The sequence below is a fragment of the Akanthomyces muscarius genome, chromosome 5 (genome assembly GCF_028009165.1).
Source record: "Akanthomyces muscarius strain Ve6 chromosome 5, whole genome shotgun sequence".
In the NCBI taxonomy this organism is placed as follows: Eukaryota; Fungi; Ascomycota; class Sordariomycetes; order Hypocreales; family Cordycipitaceae; genus Akanthomyces; species Akanthomyces muscarius.
The window spans coordinates 3671749-3696474 of NC_079245.1; the positions used below are offsets into that span (position 1 = coordinate 3671749).

The following is a 24726-nucleotide window of genomic DNA, read 5'->3' on the forward strand; positions in this document are numbered from 1 at the left end:
GTAACATACTTGGGAGCGTACTCCAGAAGGCAACTGGCACAATAGATATAAATTTAATCGATACGGAGAGCAACTGAATTGCATATCTAGACCTCCAGAACCGCGCTCAGCACTTTCAGCAGGACTATGCACCGACACAGACGTTATACTTGGCCCAGAGCTTACAGTCGGTGCCGACATTCCACTTCTTGATGCTACTCTCCTTGACCCCGTACTTTTGGGCGAGCGACCAGCAGTTGTCGCCGTCTTTCATGAGATGCCATTTTTTGCATTTGCAGATGGCGCCCGGCTGCGTGGGCGTGGGGTGCGGCGTCTTGCACTCTGTCGGGGGCTTGACGGGCTTGGCAGGCTTGCTCTTGGTGCCTAGTAGTGAATGCGGTCAGATGATGCTTACTCTTGCTGCAAGGAGATGAGTGTGTCTAGGCCGAACTTACCGACGCAGTAGGCGTACTTGACCCATATGCCGGAGCAGTCCTTGCCGACAGCGGGGTTCCACTTGATGAAGGTGTTCTTGTCAAAGTTGGAGTAGCCCTGGACAATCTTGTCGCAGTAGTCGCCCGACTTGGCAATGTACCAGTCGCGGCAGTCCTTGGTGATGCCCGTCTGCGTGGGACCCGGCGCCGTCGGGCCGGTCGATGTCGGCTTGCTGGGCGTCGAGGTCGGCGTGAAGCCCTTGGTCTTAACGCAGATGTAGTAGCCGGCCCAGAAGCCGTTGCAGTCCTTGTCAATGGCCGTGTTCCACTTGACCAGGAGAGCCTTGCTTATGCCGAACTTCTCCGTGACGCTGTCGCACGTATCGCCCTTGGCGACCTGGTAGTACTTGTTGCAGTCCTTGGTGATGCCCGTCTGGTGCGGGGTGGGCACCGGGTCTTTGGTGGGCGTCGTGCCCGGGGAGGTGGTGCTGGCGCCGGCCGCGTGCACGCAAATGTAGTACTCTGCCCAGAAGCCGTTGCAGTCCTTGTCAATGGCCGAATTCCACTTGATGAGCTGGTCCTTGGAGATGCCAAACTTGCCCGTCACGCTGTCGCACGAGTCGCCCTTGACCACCTTGTAGAACTTGTCGCAGTCCTTGGTGATGCCGGTTTGGTGCGGCGTGGGCACTGGATCGCTGGTGGGTGTCGCGCCGGGCGACGTGGTGCCGGCGCCGGCGACGTGCACGCAGCAGTAGTACGCGGCCCAGAAGCCGGCGCAGTCCTTGTCCACGGCCTTGTTCCACGCGGTGAACTGATCCATGCTGATGCCGTACTTTGCGGTCACGCTGTCGCAGGTGTCGCCCTTGACGATGAGGTGGTACTTGTCGCAGTCCTTGTCGATGCCGTCGAGCGTGGGCGACGGCGCGGGCGGAAGCGTCGACGTGGGCGGCGACGTGATGGTGCCGCCGTTGTTGACGTCGACGCAGTAGGAATAGCCAACCTCGATGCCGGAGCAGTCATCCTTGACGGCGGGATTCTGTACACAATAACAAAGTTGGCAACATGTTTGATGTAAGTCGGCGCGCGCGCAGCCGGGCCTGCACGTGGCGTGAAGCGGTTCTTACCCAGGCCACAAAGTTGGCGTGACTGATGCCCCAGTAGCCCTCAATGAAGCTGCAGGTGTCATCTTGGGATGAGGTGGTAAAGTAGTACGTGCACTGGTCCGTGGTGCCAGGTGCGACTTTGCCGTCGGGCTTCTCACCACGGCGGACCTTGCTGGGGTGGTCATACGCTGCCGCGGCAGAGACGGCGGACAGAGCGAGGGCAATGCTTCCGATGCGCATTTTCACAACAGGCTTGCAGAATTGTTTACCGACTACAGAAATGCGAAACGGGACGTATCCGTTTGAGGATCAGAGGGGGCAAGTATATACCTACAGCGGATAGCGGATAGCGGCCAACTCTAGACATTGTGGCTTTAGGCAAGCAATCGCGAGCATAGGAGCATAACGAAAAATGGAAACGCGGCCGGAAATAGACTCGATGCGGACTCTTCCGAGTGAAGTTCGTCGTTGGATATATCCAAATGGAAACTATTCGATGACGATCCCTCCTAGGCGGTCCAATTGAGCGTCGCCCGGTGATGAGCTGGGAATATGCCAAGCCATCCGTAATCCTCTAGCAATCAATGTTTCCGGAAATTTCGCATAAATTGAGTCGGGGCCACTGTTTCAATATAGAGATTCATCCTTCGCGGCGCTGTAGCACAGGGGATTGGCGCAAGTGTGTTGGATCGAGGTGCGTTGACGAAGGGAGGCAAGTACCCACGTACAGTGCGAATCAGCTATCTACACTGTCTATGCAGGGGACCATATTGAAAGCATCGGCCTCTGCTCTTTTTGGCGTCTCGCTTGTCGATTCCCTCGCTCAAGGCGGGCTGCAGTCTCGTTTAAATGATAGTTGCTCATGTAGTCTGCGGCCATGTCGAATGCCAAGAAAGTAATATGCTAGGATGCCATTTACACATTTTCAGCTGAAAGACGGTGCTGACACCGCGCGGGTACAATTGCCTGATTTCTACATGATCTAATTGCCTCAAGTACAGAATGCATACTATCTGACACTGACTCGCTGCGACACAGTTTGAACCCTCCTCTATCCAAGTTTCTTAATGGACGTCCCGTTCTATACTAGTCAATCTGCATATTTATCCATCTAGCTTCCCTTCCCGTTGAAAGCTGTGCGGCTCAGAGACTCCTTGAACAAAATCGGAGATGGCCTTCGCTTGGTGCCTTTTGGTGCGACCATAGCGCTCCACTCAGCAGTGTTGATTGTCTGCACTCTGTGCTCGTCCTGCCACTCGAGCAGTTGGTCATAGTTCCAGCATTTCCGCGTCATGTCAAAGTCTGGAAAGGGTCCCTCGTGGCCTTCAACCCAGTTGAAAGTGAACAAATCCATGCTCGGCTGGCACATGAGCCACTTGGCCAGTGCCTCTTGGCAGTGCATTAAATGGGCCGCGTAGACATTTGGGATACCGTTGGGGTGGTAGTAGTCGAAATTATAATGCAAACTTTGGCGCATAGAATTGAGGCAGTGCGCGAGGTGCACTGCGTCAATTTGTGCAAGATAGGTTGCATTACCCACGCCCCAGCTGGGCGGCGCCTTGACTGTCACGGCAGTGTCCTTGCCAAGCTTGATGACTTGTTCCTCAGTCAGGCCAATGACACCCATATCTGCAAATCTATGCCATGCGGTATCCACGTGCGGGCTCGGGTCCTGCCGGAGTACCGATCCGTTCGAGCTAAGGTGTTTCGTGACTACCTCCGAAACTCCCCAGGTCGGTGTAAGTGAGTCGAGAGGCGGCGCTACACGTCGACATCAGTACTCATTATTTAATACCTTGTCCTTGTTAGAGGTAAAAGTTCGAAAGACTCACAATAGAATGTCTTTTCTCGCAGAATGCGGCTGCCGTCAATTGCCTGCGTCGTCAAGACCAGATGCGCTGATAGGGCAAGACAGCCCAGAGATATGGCCAAGAGAGCAATATTAACTATGGCCACTTTTCGCCAAATTCTTGAAAGATTATCTGGGCGGTAGCACTCCGCCTTTTTGCCGAATGGCTTGTGCTCTGCGGAAGGGAGATCGTCGCTGGCTAATTTAGTGTATGACTGCAGCGAGACGGCAGCCTATTCGGTCAGTATTTAGAGAAAAAGATGTCGCAAAAAGATCAATATATGCATACCGATGTGCCCAGTACGCTTTTTATTCTAGAAGACCTCATTTAACTTTTTCGTGCGGCTGTATTGGAGCAAATAGTAGGAGGGAGAATGCAGAGTAGCGAGGGACAGACGCGATGGGGGACTGGGCGATACTACCCTTCCATCTATTACGTAGGATCGGACCTTTACTATGCGCAAGCTCCAATCAGGTGCATTGGTCAAGCGAATGACTCTATTATTCTCGCTTAGGCTGCATCAGGCTGTATAAGGCTGGCGTAGCGAAGGCGCAGCTGCAGCCGACTGGCCGCTCGCATCGTGTAACCTCAAAACTGCCAAAGAATTTTCCGGAATGTGGCAGCCTATACTCATGTTGTAACTACGTGTAGGCGTACGTATAGCTTCAAAAAATCTCCGGCACGAGGGGGCCCATAATCTTGTTATGCCTACGTATGGACATCTTTTGAGAGGGTGTGGGAGTGCATATGTGTATATATATATATCCCGTTGACCGTCCAAGCGAACACTTTCTTTGAGCCCAACAGCTTCTCACCTTTTATACTCTCTTGACCTTGATAATCCACAATCTATCACTACTTCAGACTTGATTTCATCTGCCAGCCACCATCTATCATGCGTTTCCAGGCTTTTATTGTCCACGCTGCCGCGCTTGCCCGGCTGGGTCAGGCTAATCCTCTGCCTGGGTCGGAATCTGGTCACAGCGTTGGTGATAACTGGTATCCGCAGCCTACTGATACTCCGGATACGCAGTATCGGGCAGCCTCAGACTCCCATATGCCTCGCGGCCACTCTTGGTATATCGCGCCGAGCCTGCCCACCCCCGTCCCTATCGCGCAAGATGGCAAAAGCAGAGACTCCGGAGCAGCCGCTCAGCCTGAACCTGCTCAAGAAGAAGGCGGCCACTCTTGGTATCACGGTTGGCCCGTGCATTCTATTCACACAGAAGGTGGCCACTCCTGGTATGGACGGCCCAGGACGACTCCTACGTCTGCGGCTGAGCCGTAAAGCCGCAACTTCCACGCTCAATTGAATGCAGCATGACTATTTTATCGCTTTCGACTCTAATTTGCACGGAAGAGACCCGAAGGCGCGGCCGCTACTGGTCCATCGGTCGTTGGAACTGGTAGCATTTGGCTTGGAATTAGCTACAGCAAAGATGCTGCGCGGCCGTGGGCGGGTATGGAGCTGTATCAGAGTACACAATCATTTATCTAGATTTTCTATGGCCATCGCTAGCCCAAATACAGATTCTCAGTGTCTCAAATTCTCCAATTTACGGCCAATCTCTATTCACACTTCGGCGCTGCATCGCGCGCCGCGGAGCTAACGTGCGGGTCGAGCGCTTGATAGCAAACAGAAGTGGTTAAATGGTGCGCGGGTCATTTTAGAACACTTTGCTGTCGGCTGACTCTTCCCGAGGTGCTTCCAGTAGTTACAAGAAATTTAGTTTCCGAGTGTCTCGCAGCCTGCTTCCCAGCGGCGTCATCTGAGCCGTACGCTCAGCACTTACAGTCCGCTGTCTGCCTTCCTCGTTTAACGGCAGCAAGGCTACCAGCTACGTTCGCCCCCTCCGTCTCTGTTTGCATTCGCACCCCGCAATTACCAACCCGAGTCTATGCTGCCTCTGAGAAACATGGTGGCACAGCATAACACAGCGTACGGTGGTGGTCTTAAGAAGCACACGAAACAAAAAGAATTTTCCTTGTCGAGGGCAAGATACAATACTAGGATGACGCGACCAGCTGGTGTATCCGCCGAGCAGCCGCCGACGGTGCATATACTCGAGAGAGGACGGCACCAAATTGTTTCGCTCGGAGACTTCCAGTCTTTTTCCGGGGGTTTTCGCAGCTGTTGGGTTTTAGCACCGGCTGAATCTTGTTACGCTGGTGCGCTGCACTAAGGTTCTCGCAGCGGCCTGACCTTGGCTGCAACCGTTTCATCATCGCGATCACTTCCGGTTTCGGCTGCGCGGTAAATTAACCAGACTACATGCCACTGCGAATCGATTCGCCTACTCTCAAAGATGCTGGGCCAAAGTATGTTGCGCTGGAGCTTGCAATTACTAGGTCACGTCAGTTTCTACCAAAATCTACCGTCGCACGACAAAAAACCAACCAAGGCCGCTCTCCAGTGATAGCACTACATGATTTGCAATGTTCAACAACCGCCAATCAATGAACTGCATCTATATCTAAATGACTTGGCAAATGTGGGATATGAATAGGGAGAGTAAAGTGGTGCCACGGGATGAGTCGCGGGCTTTCTGTGCCAAACTCACTTCGGCTAATTTAGAAGCGGCCGTTAAGTCAATGTACTCAACTGTTGCGTTGATCTTTCTAGTTTTGCAACGCTACCCTGCCATATATTGTCTGGAACCTTGCCAATAAAACCTGTCGCATGCTGGGCGGGAGCAGCCGCATGAATCATGACCTATAGCAAGACCGACTAAGAGGTCGCAGCAGCATGCGCAGGGTGTCGGATTAGACAAGGTGGGCTAGATATATATCTTCCTTTCAGTCTTGTATTCTACCCAGCCATATCTTGCATCTCTATCTATCATTGATGTACATACGCCTTTAGCGTCGAATACAGTGACCGCCTATACCTCAGCGTGTCCATCGCAGCTACTGAATGCGATCGCTCCAGGTTCAATATCAGTCAGTACTTAATCTTCAAACTTTGTGTCATTTAACGTTAACCAGAAAAAAATAAGCAAAGAATAGGGTTTTCAGTGAATCCGGGTGAATTACACGCTGGATCATCCTGCTATGAGCCACAACAAAGATAATTTTCCTGCCGAGCCACCCTTCACTGAAGAGCCACGGAATTGGCTACCTTTCTTCCATACCCAGCCATCCTTTGCTGAGGAGTCAGAGAATTGGGTACCCTTCTTCCCCATTCAGCCACCCTTTGCTCTGGAGCCACAGAATTGGGTGCCCTTCTTCCCTTGCCAGCCATCGTTTGCCGAAGAACCACAACAATGGGCGCCTTGCTTGGCCGCGGCACCAAGGCCGGCAGGATGTGTAAAGACACATGCTAGAGCGCAGCCTCGAAATCATTGTGGCAAAGACGATATCAGTACGATCAAAGAAGAAGAGCATGTATCATGGTGTCCCTCGTCGGAAGCACGTCACCAGTCATTGTTCAGCTTTAGGAATGACATGCTACAGAATGCGGAAACATTTCTGAACAGCAACTGCTTCGCAGACTGGTTACATCCGCCAGAAGAGGTCTCGTCTCAAACATTTGCCAAGGAAGCGCTTCACTGGGGAACTGATTCTATGTCTAATTTGGCGTTGAGGTTTCCCCTGGGTAGAGTCGCTGTCGGTCAAGGGAAACTACTCGGACTGGAGACTAGGTCCGACTTTGGGGAATGGGACAAAAAAGACGACATGGACAAAATAGCCAGTTCCGTGCCCGTTCCCGCTCCCAAAAAAAGCCCGCCCTATTCTGCCACGGCTTCGGCCACGATCAAGCCGTCTGAGGCAGAAGAGTGCGACAGGAAGAAACCATCGAACGCTGAGCATTATACAGTTACCCAGAAGGGGATACAGTCTACATATAGCAAAATCATACGACAGCGCAAGAGGGTCACCATAGAGCAGAAGCGTAGCAACCACATTCGCTACGAGAAGAAGCGCCGTTCATTGATCAACCAAGGTTTTAGCGACCTTGTAGAGCTCATTCCAGGGCTCGTGGGAAGAACATGGCCCAAGTCTACAGTTCTATTTGAGACAATAAGCTATCTACAGGACCTGATACAGGTAAATGAGGCACTGGAAATACAGGCGGTAGCGGCCAACAAGTTCCTTCACATCAAGCCACGAGAGACAGCTCCACCACGGGGATTTTGACGATATATAGAAGTTAAGAGTGAAGAATTAATATAGATTTGATCTCTAAGAAGAATCAAAGAATTGGGACGAGAAGGTTCCTACTTTTCTTCTGCGCTATCGTGAGCGCACCATCCCTATTGTCGATAGAGTGGACAGCAGTTGGCAGGGAGGTCGCGACTGCGCGGTTGCGGTCTGGCCCGTCGTGACGGCGCAACGAGAGCCTTAGCCCTAGTTCTATATAGCTTCTAACCTGGGACATTTCGTATAGGGCTTGGACAGATCCAGACAGACAGGTAGATTTATGACGCACCTGTTTTAGCTAAACACGCAGCGAACTAGCGTAGCGACAGAAGACGCACAGACGGCAAATGCGCAGACGGCGGATGCACAGACAGCGGATGCATACTACGCCCCCGGGGTGGGAGTTCGGCTTGTTTGAGAGACACGAGACCCAAATATGCCGGCAGTTTTGGATACGGGAGCATGAGCTTGTAAGTCATGGCGAGGTATCGAGTAGAACATATGTCCCGTGAGCATGATGAATGCATCTCTCTTCCTCAGCCGCGGCAAGAGCGTGGGCTACTCAAGCATCGCATGATAGAGACATGATAGCATATGCAGGATTTGTGGAAGAAGAAGAAGGCATATAAAGGGTTGGTGGGAGCAGCCTCAACCAAAATAAAAGACACCATCACTCAATCCACTTAACAAAGAATTTCTATTCAGTCTGCTCTCTTGAAGATCTATACCGCTTTATATTTCATCATAACCCACCTTCGTCAAAATGCGTTTCACTGCCTCTGTTGTCCTTTTTGCTGCCGCTGCTACTGCCAGCGCCAAGCCCCTCGTCATCGAGCGCAGTCTGGCGAGCATCACCGACGTCCTGAACAGCGTCCAGACCAGTATTGACGGTCTTGACACGGCTGTCAAGGGCTTGAACACGGACGCTGCTCCCGTGCTTGCCGCTTCCAACAAGCTCGTGGGTACCATTGGCTCAGGTACCACTACTGTCCAAGCCAGTGCCGGTCTTGCCCTATTCGATGCCCTTGGTCTTCTTGCTCCTGTCGAAGGGCTCATGAAGCACGCGCAGACCCTTCTCGTCGACCTCAAGGGCAAGAAGGATATTGTGCAGAAGAACGGCTTCTGCCAGGCTATTGGCACTCAGATCAGCGCCATCAATGACAAGGGCAATGGCCTCATCAACGCCACCGTCTCCAAAGTTCCTGAGGCTTACCAGGGCATTGCCAAGGGACTGGCCCAGGGCTTCGCCGACATCTTCGACGACGCCCAGGATAACTTTTCTGCTGGCAATTGCGTCAATGCCTAAGCCTTTGGCTGGTCCCTTTCCAGCATGTGCGCCACCGTTAGCGACAACAATGGGCCCATTTTATGCTGGTTGAGACAGTTCTCGGAGACAAAGGGTTAGTCTGGTCTAGGGTGAGCTAGTAATGAAGCTTAGAAAAGGGAGTTTGATCTAGGATGAGATAGCAATCAACTTCAACATAACCACTTCGCCATTTGTCTGTACGTGTTAAATGACAACTTTGCCGTTTTGCCCCATGACGGTGACAGGGGTACACTGTTACCGGCGCGCCGTCCCTCCCTCTATAAAAGTTGGAGTTTAGTCGTCTAGCATCCCATCAAAGGCCCAAAGCAACCTGCCGTGTTGCGAACGAGTGATCTGGATAGTTCCCTGCGTTGATTTTGGTCTGGTCCACCAAGACTTGGTCCGATTCGAAGATTTCTCGAGATCATAGTTGGAACGCTCTGATCAATTGGATACTTTACCCCAGATGAGAGGAGTAGCCGATGGAGGCTCGTATTTTCGTATCAACTCAGCCACTGCATGCAGTGCTATGCTATGCTTGCTATTTTTGCATCAGTCCCTTACATAAAGCCATGAAAAGAAGCAAATGTCCTTTCCCTCAAACACAAAAGTCATGTGGGGATGGTTGAGAGCAGAGAGATTTGTCATTCTATTCGCAGGGTCGACACTGTCGCGCTTTATTGTCTCCCGCCGCTGCGCCCAGACTTGCAGATAAATAAATCATCTGCAATTTGGTTTTAGATCTGCAACAATTCGAAGAAAACAACCCGACCTGGTACAGTTTGATTTGTTTGAGTCATTTAGCTTATATCTGTAGTTCCTCGCTTTTCTCCGAAAGCGATATAAACTGCGTAGTCCCATAATGCTCGCTCCAAGCTGTCCTCTCTGTAAATTAGCCCTCTGCCCTGTGAAAACAAAACTGTACTCTGTTTCAAATGGCATAGTTAGAACCGACAATGGATCAATGGCCATCCTAGACAGTCGTGAGCCATGGCGCCAACGCAGAAGCTGGTACTGAATAGGGTCGTCCACTAGGCACTCTCCCGGATCGGCTAGGATTCTGGAGTCAGTTTTTTTGGAGTTGATTAATGCAAAACAGATTACTAACACATTCTCAAACTTGCAGACGCGACCGAATTTGTCGCACTGCTTGCAGCGTGGGACGCCAGGATCGCATTTGATCTTTCTCTCTCGGCATCCTTTGCAGGCTATGGCAAGTCTTCTTCGAGGCTTACCAGCCTTGGTGACTCCCAACCACGCATTGACTTCTTTGCCTTCGATCGTCGTCTGGCAGTGGCTTCCGTCATCGTAGAAGTAGCACACGCCTTCACCGGGTGCCTCCGCAGCCATGACGAATCTAGGCAAAAGGGGTGTGCCCGCCCAAGCCTCGGGACCAAGTATATAATTCGAGGAACAACTTCTTTGAGTTGAATTGTCTGCCCTGGGTCTAGGGTCGATGGGGAAGGTAACGAGTGACACATTCCCGCGCTTGTTTAATCCAATACTTAGATCCTTTGCAGTATCGAGAGATGAACGACAGGTTTCGATGTACTGTATATCCAAGGGGCTCTCTCCAACTTCTGAGGACTGTACATCAGCAGATTCATATAGGGCTCTATAAGCGGTGCAACTAGTGAAATAATTGCCTCGATTATTTCTGGATGTAGCACTAACGGTGGAATACAGGTGACGATGTTGCCATTCGGCTGAAGATATAGTAGAAGGCACAAGGCTCATCCTCGGAGCTTGCTCGTATTGTCTATTAGCAAACGCTGCATCCCATGAAGCACCGTTTGTACCACTGAGAAGTTTCGACATGGTTTCCCAGTAAGAGCCGGGGTCTTCAGACAGCGGACTGTTATTGTGATAGGCCATGACAACAGAGTTTTGTTCTTTCGAAAATAAGTGCTTTTTCCGCTCTTGCCGGTAAATGATGTATAGATCCTTGAGTCTTTGCTTCATAGAAGCGCCTCAACATTTTGTCAGTATAGTTGTGTAGTATCTCGCCCGGGTGCCATTGTTACTTACGATATATTTGCTGAGCCACTCTGTTTTGGAACAACTTCTTTACCAGTGAATCCGCTTGGTACTCAACCTCATTAATCACAAAGTTCCAACCCCTTCTTCCAGTCACTGCATGGGTTTTGAGCTAAGTATGGCTCGGGGTTTGCCGCTTGATCGAGAATCGTTATATAAGCATCAATTTGATAGAATAGGTCGTTGTAGAAAGATTTAAAAGAGGAATAAAGCAAGTATATTTGTAAACTCATGATACTTAGCCGAATAAGTCTATATAGCGCCCTACGAGCAGGGATTGGATCTATAGCCTTATCGTGATATCTCGGTGTGTTCTTCGCAATGTAACGTTTCAGGCATGTGTAGTGACAGCCGACTACATTATGCTACTTGTGCATTATTGTTCCACCTGTCATAGCCGCGGGGAGCCTCAGGAAATAGTGCAGATCCCTCCGATCACTGGCGCATTCAGTGCAACATGGAACTAAGATGGTGCCCGCCGAAGACCGGCGCTCACCTTCAGTCAAAGTTGTCTTACGCAATGCTACCCAGTATCGCCTAGGCTAGTGGTCCTGCATCCTTCATGGTCAACATGTTGTTCCCAGTAGGATTCTTGTCACTAGCTGTACTGGTGCCACGGTAAGCTCAACGGCGGCTCGATCAAATGGGGAATGCGGGTTGAGTACGTGCACAATGGCCTGACACAGGCTTAAACGAGATGCAAGTATTAAATTGGCTGGACCCACGTATCTGCTATTTTTACTACACATAAAACGCCGAGTGGTAGCTGAATATTCGGGACGAGATGCTTCAACCTCCTGGAATGCGTGAACCACAGAATGCACGTGCGGCCGGCAATTACACACGGCTCACTAGCATGTTACCTCGCAGATCAGTGTCGAGGTCAATGCGCAGAAACGGTATTGTAACTAAGAGTACCAAGATCACTAGACATAGTAATCAGCCTTATGAGCTTACTAGCCGTCTCCTTTAGTAGTTGATGCAGTCTTTCAAGCAATCATCCCAAATAAATCGCCGCGTTTCCAGTCCTATACATCGACAGTAGGAAGTATATCGGTTCACCAGTTTTCACATACTAGCTTAGAGTATGGAAATTGCGTCATGACACAAATTTCTCTTAAACATCCCTGCCACTCCTTTACTAACCGTATTTTGTGCTCGGTCCGGCCCGAGCCTCCCTAACTACAGTGTAACCACTGGCTGAAACAAGTCCCCGCAGCACATACACGGTGAAAACAAGGCCTGTCCCGGGCGTCCGCCCCGGCCGCGGGCTACCTCCTTGTCGGCGGAGCAGAGAAAATATTCCAGTAAACGCGCATGGGGATCAGCAATGTGGCTTTTAAACGGCTATTTGTATAATATAGCATGCCAGACTATCACGGCCTCCAGTAGCATGGCCTCAACCAGCACAGAAATGGCTACTCTCATTGGAGAAAGCTCCACATGCTGGATAAGGTAGTATCGGCAGCTCGGGCAATTGCCGCTGGTCAAGGGCTGTTGGGTTGAATCAGTGAACTAAGAGCAGAGAGATCGCCACCCGGTCGCCGAGGCGTATTCGGGTGGCAGTCTGATACCTATTCGTTGGTGCTAGTAGTGGCTTAGCTTGGCCCATGTTAGCTGCGAGAAAAGTCGGTAGATAGTGGTAGCTTGGAGCCTCAGCATCTATAAATGTATAAATGAACAAGGCCACTAGGGCTTAAGAGCCTGGCAACTGAGAAGAAGCTCGGTGGGGAATGGAGGGCCGTGGAGATTCACGTATTATTATGCTTGGAAATTGAATAACGATCCGACAATAGTTGGTGTAACGAAATGGATATAAGGGTGAAGTCTACATTGAACTTTTTTTGGGTCCATTACGCGTCAACTTCAGCCTCTTGGACTTTTAGTTTTCTCTTCTCGCTCAGCGTCAGGGTTTTGCCACCATCGTTGCCGCACAACCCTGGTAACGCTAGCGGCAGAGAATGTCACCAGGGGAGCACATTGATTCGGCATGCGGGCATACGAGCCACAGCCTAATTTTCCCACCTATGGGTGTCTTTTCAACCGTCGCTTATATTCAGAGAGCCAGAAGATTTCTCACTGGATATGATAAATAAACATAACACAGGGTTAATTAAACTGTGTAGGCATTGTGCACTAGTGACAGGGAATAGTATTGTGCAGAGCTTTCTCATTGTCCAACTTAATGAGAATCTGAAGTCAGAATTATACTCACCCTAAGCACTAGAAGTGCTAGTGAAGCTCACGTTTATATACTGATATGTATAATAGGCTAGCTAGTATGCATTAACTAGTAATTGTAAAGAATGAAGTTTATGAAATTTATGATGTTTACAGAAGAAAATAGCATGTCTTGTACCGTGGTGTGCAGATACGGTGCTCGCCTCGATGCCGACAAAGCGTGGGTACCATGACATCAAGCCAAACCCACCATGATGAACAAGAGCACATTTCATACAGTACTGCCTGCAGAAACCAAACCTCGGTAGCGGACCATCATGGCCGTAAGGTGTAACATGTGAGGTTGGCGTCTTACCCCGGTCAATGACTGCGCGACCCCGCTGTCAGCGATCAATCATTATGCAAAACATTTACCACGCGGGAAATCTATGATAATCTTGTCTAGTACTCTACCCTGCACAAGCAGTTGGACAGCTACAGTATCTTGCATTCTAGAGGTTACCGTGGCTAAGAACGCAAGAGACATTCTTTTCTAGCCGAAGACAGTTTTCAAGGCAAGTAATTACGGTAAATTCCGCGTATAGGCTTATTGCAGTAGTGTATACCTGGAAGATTGATTGACTATGCGTGCATCCTTGCAACCAGGGCCCTCTTGATGCAAACTAGGATATGAAAGCCTCTCCGGCCGCAACGGCACCGAGGTGAATAGCGGATTTTCCATGGCTTTGACTCAATGCATTATAGCTTCTCTTATCTACAGACGCACCATGTGGATCCTCGTATGTGAAATCGTTGGAAGAATGAATGACTGACTCCGAAAGTAAGACAGTGGGAGCCATGTGTTTCGCAACATAATCAGATATAGCTAGCCTTCGGCAGATCTCAAAAGCTTCAGTACCTTGTTCAAGTTACATTAACAGAGCCCTGCTATATAATTAGTTGGTCGAAGCTGCTAGTAGCTGTACTCTAAAAAGAGCACGAGGTCTTTATCGGCACAGACTCGTGGCGCACAAATCAGCTAGCGCCAACGGTAGAATGCAACGGACCATCTGAGCCCCACGGCCTAATCAGAATCAGAAGTTCGAGAACGTAGTCTATAACAGAGGTTCACTTGGATTTAAACAGTTGTATACATCTACTGTATATACCGAGTACTAACCCTATGTGTGCAGGGCTTACTCTCTACTCAAACCGTCAATGGACTTCAACGGGACTCTAAAGAGTAAATCCGGTACTCACTCTTCCGTATGCGAGTGGGAGGACTGCGGAAAGGTCTATTGCTCCTTAGTAACGCAGCCCTCTACCCTCCGACACTCATGCTAACTGGCGGCCGAAACTACAGGTATTCAAGCGCAAGGCAGATTTCCAGCGGCATTATAAGATACACACCAATGAGCGCTCTTTCCATTGCAGTATTCCTGATTGTGGCAAGAGCTTCGTTCAGAAGAGTGCCTTGATTGTGCACATACGAACCCACACTGGGGAGAAGCCTTATCAATGTGAGCAGATCGGTTGCGGCAAAAGGTTCTCTGATGTGTGTGCCAGCTGTCCCAGAGTGCCTCAATATGCTACAGTTTGCGAAGCTAATCTACCCACTAGTCTTCTTCCCTGGCCCGTCACCGTCGTGTGCACAAAAAGGAGCTCAATTGTGCCGTCGAGTACCACCGCCAAAAAGTCTACCTCGATAGCAACCTACTTACGCACGATAATAAAGTACATCTTGGTGGCAGCAACGACATCCCAGACACGGGAATACCCGAATCAGGCGTGGTCAAGACTTCTTCTATCTTGACTACTACATTTTGGCCTTGGTATCCAGTCATTTCATACCCCGACATGAGTAACGGTCATTACCAGAACACGGCCTTGGACCATGGTGCGTCCTGCGACTGTCCGGATAGCTTGAAGTGTGTCCAAGACCCTTCATCTCAGGTCCAGCTACGTTGGCCAATTCTTCAGCAACCACTTTACATGGCCAATCCGTGTGGTCCTGAATGTTTTTCAGATACACCAATGAGTAAGGGAGCAGCGGCTGGGCAAAGTAAAGCGACAGTGTCGCTAGATCATCATAAAGCAGAAGCGCAACGACCACATCCACTACGACAAGAAGAGTTGTACGTCAATCGACCTACTGCGTTGACCCAGATTGCCACGCCTAGGCCTTGGTGCAGTGCCATTTCATACACGAGCCTGAATCAATACAGCTACCAGGGCATGCCAATGGATCAAAATTCTTCTGGTAGAGGTCTTAATAGCTCTATACATGTACAAGGCCGCCCGTCTCAGGCCCAGCTGTGTTGGCCGACTCTCCACCAGACATTGAATGTGGTCGAGCTGCCGGACTCTGAGGAGCTCGTCTAAACGTCGCACGTATTTATTTTACTTGAATAGTAATCATTATAAATTATGGTATCATTATTATTACTGTACAATACTTTTCAATCCAGTTTAGTTATATATATTTGATTTGAAAAATATATCTACTTTAAGCAAGCATAGTTTAGCTTTCTTTAGAGGCTGAAAATTCAGCCGCTACGCTCACTACCAAACTACTTACCTGCGGATAGAAATCTGGGCGATGCCATCGTGCTTACCCTTGGCTCTCACAAGGGATGTGACAAAAGTCCCTGACTTGCGGGCGTGTCTTTTCCCCAAATTCGACAACATGACCCGCTGATGCGGCGGCGGTTCCCCGCGGCTTATACGACGGTGACTCAGATCGCCTGATGTAGTTCTACGACACGCTAATTGATGTTGTTGTGGTCGTGCTCCATTTTCCACCCAAATATACCACGCTCCTTCTTTGCAATTACTGTACATTTTGCTCTCCGCCTTTCTATTTCTTCCCTTTTTGGGATGCTAGCAGCTCCAGCGGCGGGGGAACTTTTTTTTAGTGTGCAGGGTAGCCTTGTTGGTCCTGGAATGCGCTGGCAGGGGATTAGATCGGTCGAATTCAACCAGTAGCAACAGGTTGTGTGCTCCATGATCCAATTCTATTGCATGTGGCTTGAGCTACGAAGTTTGACTCATACGCGAGCCTGGTCGTCAGGGTCGAGGTATTATTGATAAACGTAGTTTTGGTCCTGGCCGACAAAGGACGACAAAGGCCTGCATTGCTAGCGTTTCGCTGTGTTTTACCATGGCGAGTATCCGGTCACGAACATACCACCTATCGGGACACGAAGCAGTCGACTTGGCACTGATCGCTGGAACGGCAGCAGTATCCGTTTTGTCATTTTTTACTCTGATACGATCTTTGCGCACGCTACTTGCAGGAAGCTCACAGGAAATCTATAGCGATGAAGATGGCGAAGCAACAAAAAGCTCGCAGGCGTTCTGCAGGGCTGTGGTCCCAAGGCTAATCGTAAGCGGCGCGACTGTCGCAGGAATATCGATCGCCACGCATGGCTTTTTCTCTTTGCAGAGCAGCTTGGCCCCGCATAGCGACATGGGATGGGTTTCGGTTCTCAATTGGGTATGTATAATCTATCTCACAGTAGACAGATGGCGGCATAGACTCATAAAAGTTAGGCTCTCCTATCGATGCAGGCGCTTGTTCTTACGATTGCATCTGGATTCGTTGAGCGATACACTCATGGGATAAGGCTAGCTTGCTCGGCGGCTTTCAGCTTGCCGTCGGTCTTGTGCGAGCTCAAGCTTGAAACGGGACACAAGTTTCTGTCGAACTACGCTGAAATCTGTTTGCTGCTAGTTATTCTGGTGGCGAGCTTATCGATCGCCAGGCGCCCATCAGTTATGCATCACGACAAAATGCTCGATCGCCAATTTTCTGTCTCACTTCTGGATAGACTGACCTTTGCTTGGGGGCCGTTTCATCAGGCTGGAGCAATTGCGCCCGCCAGCATGAAATTGAGCGACCTACCAGAAGTTGGGCATCTATCGCGAATTCGGACAGTGAAGCAAATCTTCGAGAGTGGTAGAGGAAGCGGCGACTTTTGGCAACAGCTGATACTAGCCTTCTGGCCAACAATTCTGCGACAATGGATGCTCGTCTTTGTCACTGCATCATCTCAGTTTGGCAGTCGCTTCGCGCTTTTCAAGTTACTCCAGGCCCTAGAGGTGCAGCCCGAATTCTTCGTTGCATGGGCGTGGGTGCTAGGTCTCGGGCTCGGGTTACTCGTGGAGGCTTTCTCAAAAAGCTGGCTGGTCTGGGTCACTCAGATGAGACTGCAGATCCCGATTGAAGGTTTGCTGAAAACTTTTGTTCTTGAAAAGACGACCCGAAGGAAGCTGGGTAGTGAAAGTTCTTCCCCAAAGGTCGCAAAGGGGGGCGATTCCGCTCCACGGGAGAAGCTATCCTTAACAGAAGCCATCACCAACGATTGGTATGAACACCGACGCGTTACACAGGACCAAAGCTAATTTACAGAGTTAGCATGGAAACTGCGAATGCTTGCGCTCATACTCACCATTTTCTTATGGTTGCATTCAAGCTGGTTTTAGACGTCAGTTACCTAGCGCGGCTTCTAGGCATGAAGAGCGTCTTAGTGGGCAGTGTAGCGTCCCTGCTACTCACACCCTTTTCGACAGTGCTATCGAAAAAGCATCGAGAAGCGAGATCAAAAAGAACTAAAGCCCACTCTGTCGTGTCAAATCTCATTTCAGAAGCCCTGCAAAGTCTTCGCCACATTCGTCTGTCGTCTGTGGAGCAGATGTGGCAGAAGAGATTGACGTCTGCGAGGGAGTCAGAGCTGGAGCAAATGTGGAATGCTGGTGTTGCAATGGCTATGCTGAGTCTGGTCTTGAATCTAAGCCCTGTTCTATTGGCATCTTTATCTCTGTCTACACATGCATACGAGACTGGGAATCTCGGCTCCTCTGTTGCGTTTCTTTCTCTCAATCTGTTCAGCAGCCTCCACGCAGCATTCAAGGAGCTACCCTCGCGCCTTACTGAGGCCCGCGTCTCCTGGTCAAGTTATGAGCGCCTTCAACGTTATTTACAAGAACCGGAAAGAGAGGTTTCGGCAGAGCCTTCTGACGCCCTGCAGCTGAAAAACGCTGACCTCCACTGGGACCGACCCACTGGCGATTTATACAAGTCCTCGAGCTTTACGTTGCGCGATCTCAATCTGAGTTTCCCTCGAGCCGAGCTCAGCATAGTAACAGGCAGTACCGGCTCAGGCAAAAGTCTGTTGATGGCTGGGCTCCTCGACGAGGCCGACCTTAGCACGGGAAGTCTTTTGCGACCAGCTACACAGCTTGTGTTTAGCGACGGGCAAGCCGATGTGGCACCAGGAAGCACTGCTATAGTCTCGCAGCCACCGTGGGTTGACAACTGTACTGTACTTGACAATATTTTATTTGGGTCGCATTACAACGCGGATCGCTACAGAAAGGTGTTGCAGGCATGCGCTTTGGACAAGGACCTCGCCGTCCTGCCAATGGGCGACCAGACTGTTGCAGGCCTGAACGGAGCACTCTTAAGCGGTGGGCAAAAATGGCGGGTGGCTCTCGCTCGAGCCTTTTACTCAAATGCGGAAACTATTATACTCGACGATGTGCTGAGCGCTGTTGACACGCACGTTGCAAAGCACATTTGCGAGCAGGCGTTGACTGGTGGCTTGGCGCGAGGGCGCACTGTCATACTGGTCACTCATAGTCCGGACGTGTGTCTCCTGGCCGCCAAGTACCATGTTACTGTGGGAAATGGTACAGCCGTCGGAAAGATTCTAGATCCCAGCTCCGGTGACACCCGGAAGGTCGGCCAACACGGAGAGAAAGAGAAATCCGTGGCAAACCTTGACGAAATACCTGCATCGGCAGAAACTCCTAGTTTGAAGCGAGGTAAATTGGCTGCGTTGAGCGGAAAAGATGTCTTTTTGGCTTATATATGGGCCAGTGGGGGTTTTCGTCCACTGGCTACCGGAATATTGGTCACTCTTCTAGCTCGCGCGGTCGCTAATAGTGGCTCTTGGTGGCTAACACGATGGACAGCACGAGCAGACTTGAACGAAGTAGATTCTGCTATCGCTGCCAATATCGGAATATATTTGGCACTCTCCTTGAGCTCCACCATTGTCGTGGAACTCAGATCGCTCATACTGCAAAGCATGAGTCTGCGTGCTTCGCATTCGCTCTTCCAGAGGCTCTTCAGCAGTGTTCTCTTTGCGCCGCTCTCGTGGATCGATAGCATGCCGCTAGGAGAAATGATCCAGACTCTCGAGAATGATATGTACTCCATGGACAACAAAACAACTCAAACAATTCACAATCTGTTAGGAAGCGTCATTCATTTGGTCTTCATCTTGATTACCAGGTAAGGAACTTCCGACAAGAGTTTAGACGCAGACTAACACTCGTCAGCTTTTTGTATGCTCCCCAGTCGATATTTTTAAGCATTGCCATAATATTTGTGTATGCAAAAGTCGCCACGCAGCAACTTGAAATTTCTCGCCAGCTCCTTGGACTCATTGACCAGTCACTTCGACCGATTCTGGAGCACGTTACATCGGTTGCGAGCGGCTTGGCGACTATCAGAGCTTTCAATAGGACGAGTCTATACATTGAACAGATGAATGGTCTTCTCGACCGGGGGGCTAAACTGGGCTTACACCTCATCCTCGGGCAACAATGGCTTGCTGTTCGACTTGGATCCTTAGGCGCGGTGTTTGTTACTGCGGTAGCGGCCGCGCTCGTGTACCAGGGTACGGATGCAGCAAAGACAGGGTTGATTATCAGCCTCGCACTTCAGCTCCAAAGTGCTCTGAGCGGCGCGACCGGTAGCTTCAACGTCCAAAACATGCTGAATCGGACCATTGGCAGAATCGCCAGCCTCGCCTCTGTCGAGACAGAGAGCCAAGAGGGAGACGAGCCAGGAGCGTGCTGGCCGGAATCTGCAAGTATTGAGGTGCGGGACTTGATTTTAAGCTATGATAACTCGTCGCGACCGGCACTCAATAATGTGAGCTTCTCCGTGAAACCGTGCCAACGCCTGGGTATCGTTGGCCGTACCGGAGCTGGAAAGACGAGCTTGACAAATGCACTTCTTCGCTTCATCAAGCCAACTTCGGGTACAATCTCCATCGATGGCCTCGATATCGCAGCAATAAAGCTGGAACGACTTAGAAAGGTACTAAGTCTCATACCTCAAGACCCGTTCCTCTTCTCAGGAACTCTTCGATCGAATGTCGATCCGGATGGCAGCAAAAGCGACGAATCATTGGTTGCAGCGCTCGTCCGAGTGCATCTCGTGGCTTCTACAGGTGAAGACAATAAGAGTGGGAAATTCACAAATCTTGATATGGAAATTCAGGCTGGAGGGAAAAATCTTTCCTATGGCCAGCGACAACTAGTCTGCATGGCGCGAGCGCTGCTTCGCAAGTGCCCTATCCTTATATTGGACGAGGCCACCAGCGCTGTAGATGGTGCAGTAGATGCAGCGATGCAGCAAGTTATTCGGGATGAATTCAACGACGCAACAATTCTTGTCGTCGCCCACAGGCTTCTAACAGTAGCCGACTTCGATAATGTTCTTGTCATGAGCGACGGCGAGGTGGCAGAGTTTGGCCCCCCTGTGCAGCTGATGGCAAACCAAGGACTATTCTGGGACATGGTGCAAAAGAGTGGCGATGCTGGCCGAATCGAATTGGCAATGAAGCAAGCTTAGCGACAGCAATGTTTTCTCTTTTCTTTCTTGTCTGAAAATAGTGGTACAGACTTGCAATCAGCGCAGCCCAAACACATATTCTCGTTCTGGTCATTACCATGTTTAGTATACGCCGGATGGCGCCACCACAGGGCGTTCAGCTCCGTTCCTTATTGTTCGACTCCCTGTTCTTTATGGGTCATGTCACAATTATTCTTTATAAAGTCTCCGACGCCGCCAAGCCTGCAAGCTGCAGTCTCCACCACACTAAGAGGAAAGGCCCTGGCCCTGTCTGCCTGTTGCTGTACTTGAGGGGCCAGAGGGGGTTCGCCGCTCGCTCGCTCGTTCACAGCGGGAAGTGGCCTTCATCTCAAACACGCAACTCATAAACAGCCTAGGACAATGCGATCAGAATCGTTGGGCGAGGATTTAATAGCAGTTGCTGCGTGGGGCGCAATAGCATTCGATCACTATGCTCTGGTCAGTTCACCAGAATACTTTTGGCTAGCGAACACAATATCATCGCAGGCGCCTAACATGTGTTACAGGACCACTGGAATTATGAACTGTCTGGCGTGGCAGATGAGGCCCAGTGGCGTGGGCTTGTGAAGGAATACCTTGGTAGCTCCGTAAACGCTCGTCAGGTACGCCTAATCTTATGCAAAGAATTTCCATTCTGAATCTTCGCCTGACTTTTTGTCCCAATAGCCGTACAAAGACAAGGCAATGAAAGTTAGACGAGACGGGCCCGATGGTGGCGAGCAGTCGCTTCTCATAGCCTCGAACATTGAGCGAGTACTCAAACCTTTCCAGAGCATAAGAGAAAGAAATTTGAGTCAGCTCGGCAGCCCTGGAGATCCGATCTGGATACCGACATGCTATGAAGAGTCGCTTCACCAGAAGTATTGTGAGCTGGAATGGCGGTGCGAAGTGGGCGGCGATGGCGTTGATGTGGAAATGGTATTAAGCGACGAGAACGTATACAACATCAATGGGGACATCAAGGCACTTCGTGAACGCATTATTGAGCGTCTGCCGGGTTTGTTTGATCACAACAGCGCACTTTCCGTCGGGCGCCGGGGCGGAAGTACAGGGCCAGCCGAGTCTGAGAACTTGGCGGCGCTCTCTGACCGCATGGAGACGTTGATATACGTGGCAGACAAGGAGAGCGTTTTGCAAAGTTTTGTGAATGTGCTATGGTTTGATGGTTCTGGGCAACTTCTACTGGTGAGCAAGCTTGAACCTGAAGAGTTGGTGGGAATGACAGCCATGTTCTCGGACGGATACTCCATGGCTGAGGCTGTGGAAGAAAAGTGTCTCGACGAATTCAAAGCTTCTCGTTCCGAAGCTAAGAAGAGGTCCAAATCCAAAGCAAAGATCAAGAGGCCCTCAAAATCTATGCATAAGGCCGCAGAAGAAGGTTCTGATGCTGAATGGGAAACAGAATCTGAGTATGGTTCAAACTAATGGGCCGTGCCGAGCCGCACACGACGTCCGGGTAATAGCTAGTTACACAATATAATTCCATTACCACTTTAAAACATAAAGTATCGAATGTCCAGGTACTATTAATTGCTGCTTCTTGGGGATGTTGTAAAGCCGGACCAGCGCGACCAGCGAATAGCTCAAAAACGCCTCTTCGGCAACGTCGCATTGCCCGCCGTTGCCGCCGCAGCAGTTCCATTCCCGAGGCCTAAGATAACACTTGGAAGACAGCTACTTGGAAATGCAGTGCTTGCTGGGTAGGTTGTTCCCGGCAGAGGCTGGGTGCAGTACGGCTCGAGCATCTCCGAGCACTCATCTGAGAGCATCTCCCAGTCAAAGCCAGCTTCAAGAACATCGTCGGAGACCGGGCAATTTGTCACGATCTGGTCCCACTCGGAAGTTGCGGTTGCGTTACCGGAAGCTGTCTGGGTGGGAGCGTCTGTGATGACGACTGGAATCGATTCGTTGCCGGCTGGTCGACCTGTCGTGGGCAGCGGAGCCCATGTGCCAGTAGGTGGTCGGGTTGGGCCGGTAGTCCAGGTTACAGTTCCATTTACGTCGTAGTGATCTGTTCCAGGGGGGCTGAAACATGCATTCATTAGAACTATTGTTGTGAGTTGAGGCTCTCGAGACTCACGAAATGCAGATGGGGTGGCCGACGAGAGAGTCCAAATTTCCACAGTCGGAGTAAAGGATTGGGTTCCAGGCATGAAGCTCCACGATGGTGAACTTTTGATCGCGCAGGATATCATTACAGGTTTGGTTTGCTTTGACCTTCGATCCTCTTGTTAGAACGTAAAGCGCACCAGTAAAACAGGTCTTCTCACCTCCTGGAGCTTGCAGCTAGACCCGATGCACACCTTGTCGCCAGTCTTGAGTGTCTCGCATTTGGCATCAAGATTGTTTTCGGAAAGAAAACGATCGATTGCTATGTTGTTGCTCGCAGCAATTGATTTGCAGGTGTCGGACGCGGTGACTGTGTAATTTTTGCCCAGACATTGCCTCTGGTGCGGCGCTGGCGCGGTTGTCTCCCTTGTTCGCATGAGAAGTAGTCACAAAAGAAGCGAATTAAAAGCGTCCAAGTGCCAATAAATCAACTTACTTTGGTCCGTTCGGTTCACCCAGAGTTCTCGTTGCGATGGGATAGCTGGATGGATCAGCTGAGCACTCCTTGAGCAAATCCTTGAACTGCGTCTCGCTTATGAGATCAGGTGCCATTTCCACGTCAACAAAAGAGGAAAGATATCGCAGTGTACAATCATCGCACTTTTTGGCCTTGTGTCCGGCAATAATCGGAACACAAAAATTGCCAGTCTTTTGATCTTTGAGGCAGGCAACCTCATGATTCCAGACGAGAGTCTGTGCGATTGAGTTGCCGGAGCGATCAAACCCATCACCCCAATCGTAAGCCTTCCAGCCGCAGCTGCCATTGACTTTCTTTGCATAACTCTGTTGCTGGCCGTTATTATAAATGCTGTGTCAACATTATCGTGTAGCTCACGTCAAGTGATTCGCCGCATTCTTTCTTGCAGTACTCAGTCAGAAACGCTGGGTCAAGCGCGCCAGGTGCCTGTATCTCGCTGCCTCGAATCAGCCGTGGGCTGCACTTGATGTCCCCTATGAGAGCGATGCGGCAAGGTGGCGGAACGGTACTGGGAATCTCGCCAGGAGTCTTCCACAGCTGCAGTGAATGCACTGGAACAGCAGCCGCAAATAGAACCACTGCAGCAGCGAGTGAACGCGTCATTGAATAAAACATCACGAAGTGAAATTTAATGGACTCGAAATCTCAAAGTCCTTTTGCGGCGTGAGGTACAGGATGGCCAGACAAATTGGAACTCTCGTCGGGGTCTCTTACATGCGGCCCAGTCCTTTAGTCCTATTCCACAACAGCGTCCTCGATATAGTTTCCTAACCGACTAGCTGTACCACACAACCTCTTCGGAGACTTAATTTCGTTCTGCAATATCTCCGGCGATATCTCCATAAATAGACACCGCCGATATGCAGCTTACAGTCGCTGTGCAGCCAAGGCTCAGCCGCGGCTCAAACCCTGTAAGTACCTTTTTAGTGTCCCGCACTGTGCTCGCTCAGAGGATCTTCATCGAGCGCCATTCACGGCTGAGGCCTCGTGCAGCCCCATTGAGCAAGGGTAGTGGCCCGGTCAGAACTATATTGTCCCTGAGAAGATGGTATTTCCGTTTGCCAAGTCCATCCTACGACGCCACGCTGCACTAACAAGCCGACGGCCCATTGCCTACCTGGGCAACTTGGAGACTGCACGTCGACTCTTGTGTACAGTTATGGCAGCACCCATACGCATCATGAAGATCAATAAAAATTATATTGAGGCCACTGGGCACGTAATTAGAAGGTAATCTCGGTGTTTCGCGATTTTCGCAATGCCCGAGCGACGTGTGGGCTCGCCAAGCCGTGAAAGTTTCCGCGCGCTGAAGATGCTTTTTGTGTGATACTTGCTGGCTATGAGATGTCCATATATGCGTAAAGATTTAGGTCCAAATTCGTCTGTATACTATATGAATCACTCTAGAACGTCCCCAAGATCGTGTTTACTTATTCTGCTAGAATTGATCTTGCATTGAAC

General features: G+C 50.3%; 6 protein-coding genes across 6 annotated transcripts; 3 read left to right on the forward strand and 3 right to left on the reverse strand.

Annotated features, from left to right (window-relative positions):
* Positions 1 to 124: 124 nt before the first annotated feature.
* On the reverse strand, positions 125 to 1756 carry LMH87_010560 (uncharacterized protein; the record flags this gene model as incomplete). Its single annotated transcript, XM_056197735.1, has 3 exons — positions 125 to 363; positions 435 to 1449; positions 1538 to 1756. 3 exons carry the CDS (start codon positions 1754 to 1756, stop codon positions 125 to 127), a joined length of 1473 nt encoding a protein of 490 aa, XP_056054755.1.
* Positions 1757 to 2627: 871 nt separating this feature from the next.
* Positions 2628 to 3693, reverse strand: LMH87_010561 (uncharacterized protein; the record flags this gene model as incomplete). The annotated part of the gene is made up of 3 exons (XM_056197736.1): positions 2628 to 3277; positions 3349 to 3598; positions 3655 to 3693. The coding sequence occupies 3 exons, from the start codon at positions 3691 to 3693 to the stop codon at positions 2628 to 2630; spliced, it is 939 nt and encodes a 312-aa protein (XP_056054756.1).
* Positions 3694 to 8269: 4576 nt separating this feature from the next.
* LMH87_010562 (uncharacterized protein) lies at positions 8270 to 8812 on the forward strand (the record flags this gene model as incomplete). Its single annotated transcript, XM_056197737.1, has 1 exon — positions 8270 to 8812. The coding sequence occupies one exon, from the start codon at positions 8270 to 8272 to the stop codon at positions 8810 to 8812; it is 543 nt and encodes a 180-aa protein (XP_056054757.1).
* A 7666-nt stretch (positions 8813 to 16478) lies between these two features.
* Positions 16479 to 20657, forward strand: LMH87_010563 (uncharacterized protein; the record flags this gene model as incomplete). Its single annotated transcript, XM_056197740.1, has 5 exons — positions 16479 to 16505; positions 16562 to 17376; positions 17427 to 18835; positions 18986 to 19307; positions 19355 to 20657. The coding sequence occupies 5 exons, from the start codon at positions 16479 to 16481 to the stop codon at positions 20655 to 20657; spliced, it is 3876 nt and encodes a 1291-aa protein (XP_056054758.1).
* Positions 20658 to 21038: 381 nt separating this feature from the next.
* LMH87_010564 (uncharacterized protein) lies at positions 21039 to 22103 on the forward strand (the record flags this gene model as incomplete). The annotated part of the gene is made up of 3 exons (XM_056197741.1): positions 21039 to 21116; positions 21185 to 21280; positions 21345 to 22103. 3 exons carry the CDS (start codon positions 21039 to 21041, stop codon positions 22101 to 22103), a joined length of 933 nt encoding a protein of 310 aa, XP_056054759.1.
* Positions 22104 to 22261: 158 nt separating this feature from the next.
* LMH87_010565 (uncharacterized protein) lies at positions 22262 to 23868 on the reverse strand (the record flags this gene model as incomplete). The annotated part of the gene is made up of 5 exons (XM_056197742.1): positions 22262 to 22703; positions 22759 to 22895; positions 22949 to 23153; positions 23224 to 23570; positions 23623 to 23868. The coding sequence occupies 5 exons, from the start codon at positions 23866 to 23868 to the stop codon at positions 22262 to 22264; spliced, it is 1377 nt and encodes a 458-aa protein (XP_056054760.1).
* Positions 23869 to 24726: the final 858 nt, after the last annotated feature.